At 43.2% G+C, this 13,495-nt stretch overlaps 2 protein-coding genes across 4 annotated transcripts in view; one reads left to right on the top strand and one right to left on the bottom strand.

Annotated features, from left to right (window-relative positions):
• The window catches only part of LOC121443260 (centromere protein P-like), a 191,543-nt gene extending 178,251 nt beyond the window's left edge, over positions 1-13,292 (top strand). The window contains exons 6-8 of the mRNA XM_041644953.1: positions 11,476-11,555; positions 12,483-12,574; positions 12,949-13,292. Of these exons, the coding sequence (XP_041500887.1) occupies positions 11,476-11,555; positions 12,483-12,574; positions 12,949-13,076 (300 nt within the window). The 3' untranslated portion in view covers positions 13,077-13,292. The remainder of the gene's footprint in view (positions 1-11,475; positions 11,556-12,482; positions 12,575-12,948) is intronic.
• Positions 7,703-13,495, bottom strand: part of LOC121443255 (inositol-pentakisphosphate 2-kinase) — a 51,423-nt gene continuing 45,630 nt past the window's right edge. Inside the window, exons 14-15 of one of the 3 annotated variants that reach the window (XM_041644942.1) lie at positions 12,558-12,650; positions 11,931-12,176 (exon numbers count right to left, since the gene is read on the bottom strand). In XM_041644942.1, the coding sequence (XP_041500876.1) occupies positions 12,075-12,176; positions 12,558-12,650 (195 nt within the window). In that variant the 3' untranslated portion in view covers positions 11,931-12,074. Of the gene's footprint in view, positions 7,904-11,930; positions 12,177-12,557; positions 12,651-13,495 lie in introns of those variants that run through there. The other 2 variants (XM_041644945.1, XM_041644944.1) reach the window with 2 other exon arrangements.

Raw genomic sequence — 13,495 nt, 5'->3', positions numbered from 1 at the left:
CAAGAAGATAGGACTTCTACAATGAAAACATTGACAAAAACACTGGGAGATGGAAAACCTTCCATGATTATAGGTTGGCAGAGTGAATACTGTAAAAATGATTGTTATGAAAAGTGCTGTATGGTTGAATGAAATGAACACTAAAACTTCAATTATTTTCTTCACAGAACTAGAAAAAAAGTAACTAAAACATTTATGGAAGCACATGAAAATTCCTAATACCCAAAGCAATCCTAAGCAGAAAAAGCAGTACTAAAGTCATAACAATGCCTCACCTCAGAGTATACTACAGAGCAATAATAACAAAAACTTCATGATGCTGGGCACAAAAACAGACAGACTAATAGAATAGAATCTGGAACCCAGTAATATGCTCATAGCACTACAGCCACTTAATTTTCAACAAAGCTGTCAAAAGCATACATTGAAAAAAGCCTCTTTCCATCCCATTACTTCCATTGGGAAATTTATATTGCAGTGTTTGCTCATTTTTAGGACTTGGCTTCCCTTTGTTGCTTCTGTTTCTGATTTCTGAATCAGATCACATTGTGATCTGTGCCATAAGCAGCAGCTCCTGGCTTTCTGAGAAAAGCAATAAACATTTTCAAATTGATTTGAGATTGAACTTTTTGAACATACGCATTTGGAAAACCACAGGGGCCCTGTTTCTTCAGGCAGGCTAAGACCAGGACTAGCTCTGATCTCCTGTTACCTGACTAAGAAGAAACCAAGAGGAGGGGAACACACAGGGTAGGAGGTGGGCTTCATCACCAGATGCTACCAAAGATAAAGTGAATTCTAGTTCAAAACCCTCTATGAGTGTCTGGTGTGGTTGTAAATGAGAAAGTGGGGCAGAAGAGAGAACTTGTTTTCTTTATGGGCATACTGTTTACTGTGTCATAGAAAAAGCAACATTAGGTCTCTCACCCTGTCACCAGGGAGATCAGAACCCAAAGACACTGTAGCTCAACTAATAAAAACCCAGAGAGATATTGGAGTTCAAGCTGAAAGATCAGAGAAGCAAAGCAGTCAACCACTAGAGAGCTCTTACCTCTTTGAAATCTTCAGACTGAAAGAGAACAAGTTCCTGTCTCATCCCTCCTTATATTCCTCTCTAGTGCTAGGATTAAAGGCGTGCACCACAAGCACCTGGCCTCTATGACTAAGTAGTGTAGCTTCTGAGATTAAAGGTGTGTGCCACCACCGCCTGGCCTATATGGCTGACTAGTGTGGCTGTTTTTACTCTCTGATCTTCAGACAAGTTTTATATGTTAGATCATAAACAAAATATCACTATAAGACACCTATAAGGTGTTCACGAGCTAATTTGACACACCATCTTTCCTCCTCACAAAAAAATCAAGAAATCACTGTATCAAAGATTGTAGACAAACATAGAAGAAATAAATATGAAGGCCCCTTTTGAGGAACTTTTGCCCCCAAAGCCTGAAGACTATTAAGTAGAAACAAATAGCTATAGAGACAAAAGAACTTCATCCTGGGGGTTGAGAACCACTTTGTAACAATTAAAAGGCACAGAAATGGACCTGTAGTGGGATGTTACAAGGAAAGAAAGTCCATTTTAGGCTTATGGACTGCTGTTGACAGGCCAAACAGAGCTCCTGCTCCAAATATCCTTGAGTGTCCTGTGCCACCCCAATGGCTGCAGTAAGGGGTTGTACTTTGATGAGTCTTCCAGGGCCAGTTCTTAGAAGAAAACATGGAGAAAAGGGTATGGTTCACTCTAGACTTTGTCCACAGAACATGGTCTCAATCCCAAGCCAAGGGCCATTTCTAGCCTCTAGTTGGCAGATCTGAGTCTCAGGAGCATATAAACTGCCTAGAGTGACAGAGGCTCCTCCCAAGAAATACCCTTCAATGGACCGTGTTTTCTGAGTCCCTGCCTTCCACACAAGGCTACAGTGACTCAAAGTGCTTTTTAGCCAAGGGGCCTCTGTACTTGTCAACAGCAATTGGAGCATTAGACCAGCACTGCGACCAAAGCCTGGGTTGTTCTTTCTTTGGGACCTCCAGTCAGGAAAGCCTGATCTTTGACTGCATAAAGAATTCAAGGACAAGCTAGAAAGTGAGGTAAAAAGAAAAGGGATAGTATGAGCTTCAGATTTTTCACATAGACTTCTAGAGGTGCACACCCCAGACAGGACTGTGGGCTTCTTAAGAGTCATACTAAGGTATTATTACAATGGCTACAGGAATGAATGATTCTGTGACTTTCTAAATTATACTGCTGAAGAGATATAAATTACAATAATATTTAAAGATTAAGCAAAGTGCTAATATGGTTAAACTCAAGGCCACAAACATTTTGGCCCTAAGTAAGCATGGTTTTCAGCATCCATGTTTGAGATGTCTTTAGGAAGGCAAACTTTCTCACTAGTTCTGTTGAAGTTTCTTAGTCCTGAGACAGTGGGAAGCACAGTCTTAATCCCAGGATGAAGGGAAGCTTTCCCTTCCTCTTAATTCACCCTGTTTTCTGTCCTGCCTCTCATCCACTGTGGTGGTTTGAATAAGAAAGGTTGCCATAGTTATCTTGGTGTAACACTATTTGAGGAATAGGAGGTGTGACCTTGTTGGGAATGGGCTTTGAGGTTTCCAAAGCCTGTGCTAGGCCCAGTTCTCTCCCTGATGCCTGCAGATCGGGATGTATAACTCTCAGCTATTTCTCCAGCACCATGTCTATGTGCCGCCATGCTCCCAGCATGATGATAAGAGACTAAGCCTCTGAAACTGTAAGCAGCCCTAATTCAAGGTTTCCTTTATAAGAGCTGCCTTGATCATGGTGTCTTCACAGCAGCAGGACAGTGACCAAGACACCCACCTCATGAGCTCCACCACCGTAGCAAGTATCAGTGAACATGTGTAATTACATGTGTATCATTGTGGGTACTTGTGGTTGACTTTCAGGTCATTTTCATGCATCTTTAAGTCCTTTGAGTTTTTTCAATTGTCCTTAGCCTGGAAGCCATACAGAGCTCATCCCAGGAGGGCATGGGATGTGTGACCTTCAGCCTGTAGTCTCCTTTGTACAGTTTTAGCTTAGCCTTTACTCTCCTTTACCCTAGTGCCACCAGCTGGTTGCTCGTGTTTACTTTCTTGTTCTTATTAAAATTCCCCAAGTCTTTATTTTAAAAATGTTGTCACAATATACTCCAATATAGTAAATCTCTTCCAAATCTAAGCTCCTCCAGTTCTTCTGAAATCTGAAATAGACGGTGGAAGAGAGCAGCAGTGTGGAAGTAGGACCTATCCTTTGGGTTCTGCACTTGGAAAATGTTTGGCAACATTCCCTGATAAGGTTCCAAGCCATCTGCAGGGTTAGATGAAAAGTCACACCTAGGCTGGGCAGGGTTCCCTGGAGCTTTGGGATTTTGCTCATAACCTTGGTGCTGTGATGTCATTATGACTGTCCTGAGTTCGTGGCCATGAGCCTGGGATAGAGATTGTTCTAGTTGTTTGCTTCTCTGGGCAACACTTAGTGTATGTTTGTGAAGACCCTCTGGATAGGCAGTATTCATCATGGACCTCCTCTATTATTTTTGTGGATGGGTCTATCAGTTGTCCTGAGAGGATCTTTCTCAATGCCCTGCTTCCTTTCCTGATAACATCGGACCTCTGTTAAGAATCAGATGAGGTGAACCAGTAAGCAGCTGTGCCCCATTGATCTTACAACCCAGAAAACCTGGTGCAGACTTTGTGCTTTGGCCACTGTTTTTGTATCTCAGATTACAGGACCAAGTTCAGGAAGTTAGGATAATATGATTTGGAGGATATAATCTGGCAACGAAGCTACTTCATTCAACTTTATTTGTATTGCTTCATGGAATGTTTACTTGAAAAAATACAGTTCTAGAGAAAATGGCTTAAAGTCCACGGATAGTCAGTCTTTCCATTCTTTATGTAATCAAAGGACTCACACCCTCTGTACATCTGTCAGCTAGGGGCGGAGTCAGCACTTGAGGTATGTACTGTGCTTCCCCTTTGGGTGGTTGTGCTAATCTGAACATTTCCAAAATGGGCTTCTAATGCTGGTGGGGTTGGTTTGGTCAGTTCAGAAGACTGTGGTGAGAGGATTTCCTCTCCAGAGTTCCTCTAGAATTGCTAAGCCTTTGCTTGCTATAGTGGCAGTCCAAAACACAGCACACAAGTGTGAGCCTCATCCACATGCCACACTGACTAAAAGGATCATGGTACCTGCCAGCCTTGCCTAGACCCAGAGTCAGATGACTTGTCATGTGGATGCTACACTGTGTCCACTGTCAGTATTTAGAATTTTTTTACTTGAAGTCAATATCTTTGTCTCTGCACAAGTGACTTTAGAACCTCAGAGCTACGGGTGAGGGACATCAAACTCTTTGGTGTTTGGGAAATAGTCAAACAAGAGGAGAAGAGATGTCTTTAGGCAGACACACTCTTTACCTCTCTCTTAGTTCTGTTGAATCTTCTTAGTCTTGAGCCTGTGGATTCACCAACCTGAAAAGAAGTGTCCACCAGAGATCATACCTGTTTGTAGCCATCTGTGTGCAGAGACGGGTACAGAAATGGCTGTTGGTGTGTATGAGTGCGCCTTTCCTTACTCTCTCCACACAGAAGCTGTAGTGAAACTCTAAGAACGAGGCTGTCTGGCTACTAAATCCTATCAACTCCTTATTTCCACAACGGGAGTAGGGGTGCAACATGAGCCACAACCTATAACACCAGTTTTTTCCAATAAGAACTAAAAGCAAGGCTGGACTGTGGTGGTGCATGCCTTTAATCCCAGCACTTGGGAGGCAGAGGCAGGTGGATCTCTGTGAGTTTGAGGCCAGCCTAGGAGCAGGTTCTGACGGGAAAATGAGGACCATGGTAAATAATAATCCTAGCAAGCTATAGGTCATGAACAGCAGTTCCATGTCCACATGCAGTTTCTGTCAACTCAAAACTATTTCAAATTAAACAACAGCTGCTGCTGCTGATGGTTTAAAAGTGATTTCTCAAAGTTACCCAGCCAACAAATGACTAAGTTGGGAACCAAGGCCCATGATCGCTGGCAGAGAGGCTGTGCTGGCCTCCTAGGATCCCAGCAGTCACCATGGCCTAAGTGGGACTCTATCAAAACTCCATTGTCAGTCATCTTGACTGCGGTTTAAATCTGCATTTGCTTTCTAGCCAGGGAAGCTCCTTTCCTGCCATATTCTTATTTGGTTACCTTTATCCTTTGTTGGTCATTTAAAAGTGGATTGTTTGTCCTTCGTTTTGAGACAGTGCCAGTCCAGGCTAGCATTAAACGTGTAATCCAGGTGGTAGGAAGGCTAATAAGATATAGGTGTGTATCACTACATCCAGCTGTTGATCCGGCAGCTGTAGTTTTGTTGTTTTTGTTTTTCAAGACAAGGTTTCTCTGTGTAGCCTTGGCTGTCTTGGAACTAACTCTGTAGTTCAGGCTGGCTTTGAACTCACAGAAGTCTGCCTGCCTCTACCTCCTGAGTGCTGAGATTAAAGATGTACGCCACCACTGCCTAACATAAATATTCTTTACACATCTTCTTGTTAATTTCACTGTCTAAGGCAGCCCTGTCTTTACAATGACTTTTTAAGAGTTTCCAGTTATGATGAAACCAGCTTACCAGAGACAATTTTATGTCTCCTGTACTCACTGCTTTTCACTCTGGAACTGATACATCTCTGGCGGATCTTCTCCCATGGCTCTTCAGGTTTACGTCTGACTCACCCATTCACTTAAACTTTTGTGTATGTATAGTGTGAGGCAGGCTGAGATTCCTTTTTATATGAAGATGCTCCCTTGTCCTAGCATCAGTCCCTGAGAAATCAAGAGCGTATTGACCATAGTAGAAGCTTACTGAGCATGTGTCTCTTTGTAAAAGGCCAGCTTTCAAAATAGTGAGTGACTGAAATGTAAACAGAGCCAGGACAATGAAAAGGAAGCAAAAGGACTCAACAGTTGGTTCTGGAATGGTTTACAGGCCAGAGGATAAAGTTGGTCTCCTTTCTTATAGAACATAACAAAAGTTTGCCAAAGAGCTAATTTTAAGAATCATATATAAATATGGCCTTGGGAATGGTGCATTTGGTAAAGTACTTGTTGTACAAGTATGAGGACCCAGAACACACATTCTTTTACAAATGTGGTGGCACACGCCTTTAATCCCAGCACTTGGGAAGCAGAGGCCAGCCTGAACTACAGGATTAGTTCCAGGACAGCCAGAGCTACACAAAAATACCCTGTCCACGAACCATCTGCATTTGCAACTCTAGGCCTAGGGAATCTGAATGCCCTCTCCTCACCTATATGGACATCAGGCATGCATGTGGTACACACATGCAAGCAAAACACCCATACACATAAATAAAAAATAAATAAGTTTTTTAAAAGCTGCACATAGCCGGGTGGTAGTAGCGTACACCTTTAATCCCAGCACTTGGGAGGCAGAAACAGGAGTCTGTGAGTTCGAGGCCAGCCTGGTTTACAGAATGAGTGCTAGGACAGGCCCCAAAGCTACAGAGAAACCCTGTCTCAAAAGTAAGTAAATAAATAAATAAGTGATTAAAATAAAAAGTTGAACACACTTGTAATCTCAGCACCGTGGAAGCAAAAACAGCAGGATCCCTGGAGCCTGCTTGCCAGCATAGCTAGCTAGCTAAATGGCGATCACTAAGTCTCAGTGAGACTCTGCCTCAATAAACAGGGTATGGAAAGCATAATTTTTGTTTGTGTGAGTACATGCATGCCACAGTCCACAGCTTTCAGAAGTCAGTTCTCTCAGAGACTGAAGTCAGGTATCTGTACCCACTGACTCATCTTTCCAGCCTTAACACTCAAAACTCAAATCAAGTTACACTGCTAAAGAAAGTAGGGCGGGATCTGGTGGTGCACACCTGTAATGCAATGTAGCTCTAGAGAGTGAGACCTTGTCTTGAAAAATAGGAAGGAAAAAGGAAGGTGGGAGATAATTCTGATGAACATGTACTCACTCCATAAGTGGATACAAGCCTATACCACGACCCTAAGTAACAAGGTAAACCCTAAGAGAAAGGGGCAATAGACAAGATGTCCTGACAAAATTGGGAGTAGGGGGAGAACTTGAGGGAAGGAGACAGTCAAGATGGGAGAAGGGCAGAGACCAAGAGCAAGGATAGAGATATTTTGATTGAGGGAGCCATTATGGGGCTAGAGCGATAATTTTTGCGTGTCATATATCTGAGAAGTGACTCTAGAATATTGCCTTACAGCTTATAGGATGACTATAATTATTTCAAAGAATGTTTGGTAGGTAATAGTTGGCAAAGATGTAAAGAAATCAAAACCTAGATGCTAAAGGAATAGAAAAGGAAATCCTCGACCAGTAAAGTTTAGTAGCTCATCCAGTGGCTAACAATGCAATCAATCACAGGACTTGGCAGCTTTCCTGAGGCGTATAACCAAGAGAAATGAAATTAGATGTTCACACAAGATGCATACAAGAAGCTGGAGAGATGATGGCTCAGTGGTTAAAAGTGTGTAGTGTTCTTTTAGAGGACCCGGTTGGTTCCTAGCAGTCCTATCAGATGGCTCAAAACTACCTGTAACTCCAGTCTCCACAGGTACCTACATACATACATATGAGTAAACACATACACATCATTTTAACTAAATAAACTCCTTTAATCCCAGCACCTGTGGGCAAAAGCAGGCTGATCTCTGTGATTTCAAGGCCAACCTCGTGTATATAATGATTAGTTCCAGGCCAGACAGAGCTACAGTATGAAACCGTGTTTCTAAATAATGATAGAGCCAGACATGGGAGACCTTTAATCACTCCGGAAGCAGAGACAAACGGATATCTCTGAGTATGAGGCCATCATGATCTACATAGTGAATTCCAGGGCAGCCAGGACTATATAGACTCTGAAAAAAAAAAAAAAAGGTAATGGTAATGTTTAGACCGTGAATGTGCTCATAGTATTATTTCCAGTAGGCCAATGGTAAAAACAAACCATGTATCTATCTATTGGTTAATAAACAGATACACTGTAGTAATTTATCTATATAATATTAACTGGCTATTTAAGGTAGTGAGTAGGTCTTGAAAATATATTAAATAAAAACCTGTCACAAAAAAAAAGTTCATACTATAGGGTTCTACTTGTCTAAAATGTCCAGAACAGGAAATTGGTAACAAAATATGTTAGTGTTTATCTAATTCTGTGCTGGGGACAACACCTAAAGGCACAGTTTCTTTACAGAGTAATGAAAACATTTGGGAACTAGAAAATGGTATAGTTGTACCACCTTGGGCATATACTAAAATTGTGTGTTCTAGTTGTTTTAATATGCTATATTTGTGCATTTTGATGAATTATGTTTTTTTAATCATTCAGTAGTTCAGGCATAATCTTTTGAAGTCAAGATGAACTGACATCTGTGGATGCCCAAACTGTCCATAGAAAATTGCTATTGGATCCCACAGAAACATAGTAGAGGGGAAGTGATGTTGTCACTCTTCTACAGTATTGAGCCAGTATGGCTGCAGCATAGCACAGGCAGCCTTACAAAGCTCTGTTAAAATATAGCTTGTCTGCACTCCAGTGAGCCAGTGCCTCAGTACCCAGGGTGTGAAATGGCTGGATGGCCAGCACCCCACCCCATCTCTATCATAAACACCAGGGTTTTGCTTTGTTTTTCCATGCAAATTCCTCCATATGGCACCCAGCTGAGAAAACACAGACTCAACATTCCTCAGTTGCCCTTAGGCCCAGCACTCCTGAAGAGCTTGAGGCCCTGGGGTGGAAGCACAAGAGCCAGCTGGTTAGTATGCATGAGGCCCCTCTAATAGCCACCTCCGTAACTCAGCCTTCCCCAGACAGGCTTCTATTATCCTCTATACAGCAGAGCTTATGGTGACATGCAAAACACACCTTTGCACTAGACAGAGCATGTCCAAGATTGTCCTTCCAGAGCCAGGCCAGGTGTTTTCCATGTCTGGGCCTTGGCTTTACTGATGGAAAAAATGTGTTGCTTGCAGACCGGGTGGAGGGTTTCTGATGAGCATTTTTATTGTCTTACTGGTTTTCATGGAACACACTCTAAGATACAATGTGGACATCCCTGCCTTTTCAGACCATGATTAACTCCTCCCTGCCTACTTAGTCCTTCCTTATCAAAGTCAAATACAGTGAATCTCAAGTTTCCTGTCACTCTTAAAACTAGCTGATTGCAGTTGGGAGGTGGCAGTGCATACCTTTAATCCCTGTGCACTCAGAAGAGGCAGAGCCAGGTAGATTTCAAGTTTGAGGCCAGCCTGGTCTACAAAGTGAGTTCCAGGAGAGCCAGGGCTACACAGAGAAACCCTGTCTGGACAAATAATAAAAACAAAAACTAGCTGGTCTCCGTCTTCAGGATCATTTTACATAGTTTGATCATTTATCACAGCTCTTCTGCCTTTCCCTCAAAAGTCTCCTATGCCTTTGTCATTAAGAATGGCACTTCTGGAGCTGGAGAGATGACTCAAAGGGTAAAAGCACTGTCCACTCTTCCAAAGGACCCAGATTCAGTTCCCCACACCCACATGGCAGCTCCCAACTGTCTATAATTCCAATTCTAGGGGATCCAGCACCTCACACAGACCAATTGTTAAACTGTTAAAACACCAATTTACATAAAATAAAAATAAATTATTTAAGGGAAAAAATGGCCCTTGTATTAGTGATTGTAATAAGGTTGTTGTTCTTGGGGTCTAGTCAGGCTGTCAGCTTTTAATTCCTTCTCACTCTTCACTTTGTTCTAGAGTTGATCAGGCAAGGAATAAAGCTGGCTAAATGCAGCAACCTTAACTTACATGGAAGCTTTTACAGTCCCCAGCTTTCCAGAAATACGTTTGAATGCCTGCCCTCTGCCTGATGTCAGTATTGCTGTCTACATTATAAAAGCTAAGAGTATACTTTTTAGTGAAAGCATCTAATTTGTCTTCCTTTTACTCATGTGGCAGAGGGGCCTATGGAATGGAGATCAGTTCCCTCCTGCTTGGAGGCCAAGCCTCAGGCCCCACCTTGGAGCCAGCCCAAGCCCCAGTACTCCCTTGAGCCTCATGTGCTGCTGCCAAGCAGAGTCTGGAAGCTGAACTGCCACGTTCACACACAACTCCTTTACGTTCCTCAAACAGTTGTTATTAATTTAGAAGAGCCTGAGGTTTAAACATCAACCAACACTTTCCACGGAAATCACTTAGGTATACATTTTTCTCCTAAAAACTTGTCTTGCTGAAATTAGTAATTATCTGCAAAGTACACCAGTCCACCCCAGCTTTGGTGTCTGGATGTGCTCTCTGTTGGTGGCTGCACGCATAGATGCTGGCGGCCTTGGCTTTCCATGCCAGAAGTGGCTTACCCAGAAAGTAGTCTTCTCTTAAGGGTTGTAATACATCTTTGTCCCCATGAAACCTTATTTGATGGACCCAGACTGCTTTAATCCAGCCAGTCTCTACAGTCCTAGAAGGATCTGCCCCAAGTCCCAGCCCTAGCCTATGGTGACAGTGGCTCTCTGTCTGCCCCGGGAACAGCTGCACCTTACAGCCCTTGCTTGACTTAGGTATCACCTGGGAAGTATCTCTTCTTCGGGCACTGAGGGATACATGGAAGGACCTTTCAAAGGTAGTCTTGAGGCCTAAAATCTCATGATGAGGGCAACTTGGAGTTTGTTCTTCATCCTCTAACCCTATAGTCTCTTCTCACAAGAGCAGACAACAAGGCCACTGCTATGTACATCAGTTATATCTGTCTTTCATTCAAATACCTGGAAAACAAACTTTGTTGTCATGGTGAATATAAATGAGTATATCAGTTCTAATATGCTAGAGCCTCCTAGGTTTTGCTGTGGAAAACTAGCATGCAGACATGTCCAGAGCAGTCATACTATCTGAGGAAATCTGTGACATTCAACCCATTCCTGTTCTCTATAGACATTAACACTGCAACCAGGGAGCCTGATACCTCCACTATAGTATGGGCAGCTGGGTGGAGCCTGGCTCATATTAAGGATTCGAGCAGAAGCTTATCTGCGTGAGTTGTGAGGATGGACAGGTTGGTGCATCTGCTGAAGCAGGATAGCAACCAGTACCCACATGAGCCTCAACTCAAAAGGCTTTGCTGACACGGAATAAGTCTCCATTGTACAAAGCCTTTTAGACACTTGCTTGAGGGCTGTGGTGCTCATCCAAGTCCTGAGGCAAGGAGTCATCCCAAGTGGTAGGCAGGCGGAAATAGAATGAAATTGAAAATGAATCTGTACAGTGATATTGTGATATCTCAGGAAAGGGATAGCCATGAGCTCCTGGGGTGGCAAAAATAGGTAAGGACAAGAGTGGGCACCAGCAAATAGCACATAGAACACTTTCATCTCAGGCTTCAGAATGTTTCTCCTGGTTTTCAGGATGCTATTTCTTCTAGATGGATCAGACTGTAACCATTTATTTTCACATGCAGGAGAAGTATCCAGATAGTGTGTATCTCTCAGAGGGCACCTGTTCCCACTGCATGGAGATCCGCAGTGCCAGACAGCCAGGGTAAGTCTGTGCAGCAAGAGGTTCTGGGACCAGGACTGTCCATAAGAGAGGCTAAGAAATTACCTAAGGAAGACTAAAGAGTATCCCATGGATAAATAGGTGGAATCACAGCAGATACCAAACAGTGGGCAGATGGACTGCTGTGTAGCCATGAAGGGAGAGAGAAGGTAGGAAGGAGTGCAGGGCTGGAGGAGCTAAATGCTGGCCTTGGGCAGCAAGGGCCTTTGTATATGTATAGCCAAGAAGGTAGAGGGGTGTGTGTGTGTGTGTGTCTGCTGGTATGACAGAGGCAGAAGCAGGAAGCCAGAGGTCACCAGAGCCTCAGAGAAGCCAAAATAAACAGGTGCAGTTCTACACTGGGCACCTAAGACTCTTGGCAGCACTCGCCCACAGCCACTGTCACTCCTGCTTTCCTTCTTCTGCCTTTGTGCTTACAAATGTGCCTGTATGTTCTTCAGGACCTAGATCCTTACACAGGCTGCTGGAGCTGGTCTTTGTCATGGGGTTGTAGTTCACTTCTCATGCCTCATCCTCTAGTGTGGAGTTCTGACTGTATTCCTCGGGTCCTGAGGGTTTGGACTTTTCATTTGTTTCTCCTGCCATATGGCACATGGGTTGCTCCTAGAATAAGAAAATTCCAACCATGAAAAAAGCGTGTGCAGATTTCTAACCATTTCAGATCATTTTCCAGGAACGTCCTCTTGCCTGTCCCATTACTTATCACATTGGTGTTGGCCATGGTGTAGGTACAAAGTGTTGCTGTGGCCCAAGTTTCCAAATTGTCCCACAGAACTATCATATGCTTTCCTACACGGTTTCCTCTGTGGGGAGAAGTCTTTAGGAGAAGGTGATCCTGGCCAGCAGAAACCACATTTCAGAGGCTAATCTTTCCCAATTCCAAAAGCACCAAATACTGCCTTTTTCCAGGTTTGAACTGGTGATTGTTTGGAAGATACAAATAGATGAGGAAGGGAAGGTTTTTCCGAAGCTGGATCTTCTCACCAAAGTCCCAGAGCGAGGTAGGACTCCATGTTTACAGGCACCCTTTCCGGAAGACTTCTCAGTATACCCAACAAAGCCATCTGAGTGTCTTATCTGGGTTTTCATGGGAAGAATCAAAAGTTGAAACTGTCATTAATGTACTTTGTAGATCACCTTTTGAAATACTTCAATCAGTAACCACCAAACAAACAGCACATGAGAGGACTACTGTCCTGAGGCCTTGCAGACGTGTGGAGCAAGGCATTTTCTCTGCCTCAAAAGTTACTGGTGACAGTACTCTTTGGTCTTCTCCACCCTGTCTCTAGGGCATCCTACTGTGTGGCTATTGGGGGGAAAAGATCTTATTAGACAGGCACTATAAGGTTTCTTACCAGGTGTGTTTTCTTCACAGCCCTGGAGCTGGACAAGAACAAGATCATAGAAACTGCTCCTCTGAGTTTCCGAAGCCTACTAGGAGTACTTGGAATTGAAGCTGCTCTTGACAGTCTGATAAAGTTGCTTTGTGTAGAAAATGACTAGCTCCCTGCTAGCAAGCATGTAGGAATAAGATGCTCAGCTGAGGAACATGTGATCTATGCTACATATGAACATTTGCTCTTTTCCCAATGAGAAACCACATCCTTCAGACATGCTTTTGTGTGTTTTAGTGGTAAATTACACAGAACTCTCATAGCATAGAAATAAAGCTTTTCAGATATGTTAAAAGCAACATGCATAGTGCTTTGAACAAGTAAGTTTAACATTTGAGAAAATGCTCCAAAAATGGCTGTCCATTCTCAAACAAGTGTAGAATAGCTATGCCTCCAACCTCACATCAAGATGGCCCAAGGCAGCATGGGACACGGTCCAGTCCAAAGCCACCCACCTTGTCTGCATAACAACATCTCCCAGAAGTCCTAACACTCCTCCTGGTTCCTACAAAAGTAGAACTGTTTGAC

Source organism: Microtus oregoni, unplaced genomic scaffold (assembly GCF_018167655.1).
Source record: "Microtus oregoni isolate MIOR12 unplaced genomic scaffold, Mior012 000103F_ref0000194, whole genome shotgun sequence".
Lineage (NCBI taxonomy): Eukaryota > Metazoa > Chordata > Mammalia > Rodentia > Cricetidae > Microtus > Microtus oregoni.
Note: the sequence above shows the minus strand (reverse complement) of the source record. Positions and strands in the feature narration are given on the sequence as shown.